The sequence below is a fragment of the Nansenia antarctica genome, assembly GCF_963989245.1.
Source record: "Nansenia antarctica genome assembly, chromosome: 7".
NCBI lineage: Eukaryota > Metazoa > Chordata > Actinopteri > Argentiniformes > Microstomatidae > Nansenia > Nansenia antarctica.
The window spans coordinates 63,225,420-63,227,919 of record NC_137677.1 but is presented as its reverse complement, the minus strand read 5'-3'; the positions used below and the strand labels follow the sequence as shown (position 1 = coordinate 63,227,919).

At 54.5% G+C, this 2,500-nt stretch overlaps 1 protein-coding gene across 1 annotated transcript in view; it reads left to right on the top strand.

Annotated features, from left to right (window-relative positions):
- The window catches only part of wdr3 (WD repeat domain 3), a gene marked incomplete at its 5' end in the record, with an annotated part of 21,865 nt that overhangs the window by 15,255 nt on the left and 4,110 nt on the right, over positions 1-2,500 (top strand). The window contains 4 exons of the mRNA XM_080535745.1: positions 1-99; positions 1,574-1,708; positions 1,847-1,897; positions 2,324-2,389. The exon at positions 1-99 is cut by the window's left edge and continues 13 nt beyond it. Coding sequence (XP_080391871.1) covers positions 1-99; positions 1,574-1,708; positions 1,847-1,897; positions 2,324-2,389 — 351 coding nt within the window. The remainder of the gene's footprint in view (positions 100-1,573; positions 1,709-1,846; positions 1,898-2,323; positions 2,390-2,500) is intronic.

Below are 2,500 nucleotides of genomic sequence, written 5' to 3'. Positions count from 1 at the left end.
CAGTTTGTCCCCAAGACCCACCTGTTCTTCACAGCAGGGAAGGATAAGAAGATCAAACAGTGGGACGCCGACAAGTTCCAACTCATCCAGACTCTGGAGGTGAAGAACCTTCCCAGGGAAACACAACAGTCCTAGTTACATCATCATCTGACGTTAGCTAAATGTCCCGTTAGCTGTCTGTCCCTCTGTCTGTCCCCTGACCAGGTCTGTCTGTCCCTCTGTCCTTCCTAGTTACATAGTCTGACGTTAGCTAAATGTGCTGTTAGCTGTCTGTCCCTCTGTTTGTCCCCTGACCAGGTCTGTCTGTCCCCTGACCAGGTCTGTCTGTCCCTCTGTCTGTCCCCTGACCAGGTCTGTCTGTCCCTCTGTCTGTCCCCTGACCAGGTCTGTCTGTCCCTCTGTCCCTCCTAGTTACATAGTCTGACCTTAGCTAAATGTGCTGTTTTCTCCTCATTGGGAGGAGAAAGCGTCAACAGCAGGGTAACAGCAGGAGTAGGCTTTCTCTCCTCCTCTCCCCCTCTCCTCCTCTCCCCCTCTCCTCCTCGCCCCCTCTCCTCCTCTCCCCCTCTCCTCCTCTCCCCCTCTCCCCCTCTCCTCCTCTCCTCCTCTCCCCCTCTCCTCCTCTCCTCCTCTCCTCCTCTCCTCCTCTCCCCCTCTCCTCCTCTCCCCCTCTCCCCCTCTCCTCCTCTCCTCCTCTCCTCCTCTCCCCCTCTCCCCCTCTCCTCCTCTCCCCCTCTCCTCCTCTCCCCCTCTCCTCCTCTCCCCCTCTCCTCCTCTCCCCCTCTCCTCCTCTCCCCCTCTCCTCCTCTCCTCCTCTCCCCCTCTCCTCCTCTCCCCCTCTCCCCCTCTCCTCCCCTCCTCCTCTCCCCCTCTCCTCCTCTCCCCCTCCTCCTCTCCACCTCTCCTCCTCTCCTCCTCTCCCCCTCTCCTCCTCTCCCCCTCTCCTCCTCTCCCCCTCTCCCCCTCTCCCCCTCTCCTCCTCTCCCCCTCTCCTCCTCTCCCCCTCTCCTCCTCTCCCCCTCTCCCCCTCTCCTCCTCTCCCCCTCTCCCCCTCTCCTCCTCTCCCTCTCTCCTCCTCTCCTTTTATCTACACTGAGCTGTAGAAACCGGAAAGGTCAAAGCAACATCACTCTGGTTCATGTAAGTGTTAGGGTTAGGGTCAGGAACGTGTAGTATGTAATCAACACGTGTAGTATGTAATCAACACCTCAGGGTTTGGCTGAGGGGTGCTGCTCACCTCCTGGACCGTCTTATGTTGCTGATGATGTCATAGATCGTCACACAGTGTGATTGGTCAGCTAGACAGGAGGGCATCTGTTTGTTGCCATGGATATTCACCATAACTGCTAAAAGGCGAGCAACACAGTTTTTTGTCGCACAAAGATATGTCGATTGACGCAATAAAACAGCCTTTACCTGCTTTCATCTGTCCTGGCTTGTCACATTAGTGAAGAGAGAGACAAGGTAGAGGAGAGGAAGTCACCTCAGACTGGAGAGATGTACCCCCAGACAGCCTCTGTTACTCCTCTCTCTCTCTCTCTCTGTGTTGACCTTTCACCTCTGACCTCCTCAGGGTCACCATCGGGAGGTGTGGTGTCTGGCCATCAGTCCTAACGGGGACCACATCGTCTCGGCGTCCCACGACAAGTCCCTCCGCCTCTGGGAGAGGACCAGGGAACCCATCATCCTGGAGGAGGAGAGGGAGATGGTGGGTGACACAGGCCCAGGATAGAGGCTGGTCTCTGGGGAGAGGAGAGGCGAGGGAGATGGAGGAATGGTCACATTGTCAAAATGAATACATTTTAACTAGATTTGTAACTTTTCCCCTCAATATTCCTTCCTGCAGGCGAGAGAGGCGGAGTTTGAGGACGGCATGGCCAAGGAGGCAGAGCCTGTGGTGAGTGCTGGTTTTGATTGACATCTCTCTATCTATGGTGTCATCTCTATGGTGTCATCTCTATGGTGTCATCTCTGTGGTCTCATCTCTGTGGTCTCATCTCTGTGGTTTCATCTCTGTGGTCTCATCTCTATGGTCTCATCTCTGTGGTCTCATCTCTGTGGTCTCATCTCTGTGGTCTCATCTCTGTGGTCTCATCTCTGTGGTCTCATCTCTGTGGTCTCATCTCTATGGTCTCATCTCTGTGGTCTCATCTCTGTGGTCTCATCTCTGTGGTCTCATCTCTATGGTCTCATCTCTGTGGTCTCATCTCTGTGGTCTCATCTCTGTGGTCTCATCTCTGTGGTCTCATCTCTGTGGTCTCATGTCTATGGTCTCATCTCTGTGGTCTCATGTCGTCTCACGTTGTCTCATGTCGTCTCACAGGTCCCAGGAGAGACCAAAGGAGAAGCTGCACCAGCGGGGAAGAAGACTATTGAGACGGTCAAAGCTGTGAGTTTCCATAGGAAATATATGTGTGTGTGTGTGTGTGTGTGTGTGTGTGTGTGTGTGTGTTGACCGCTGTGTGTGTGTGTGTGTGTGTGTGTTGACCGCTGTGTGTGT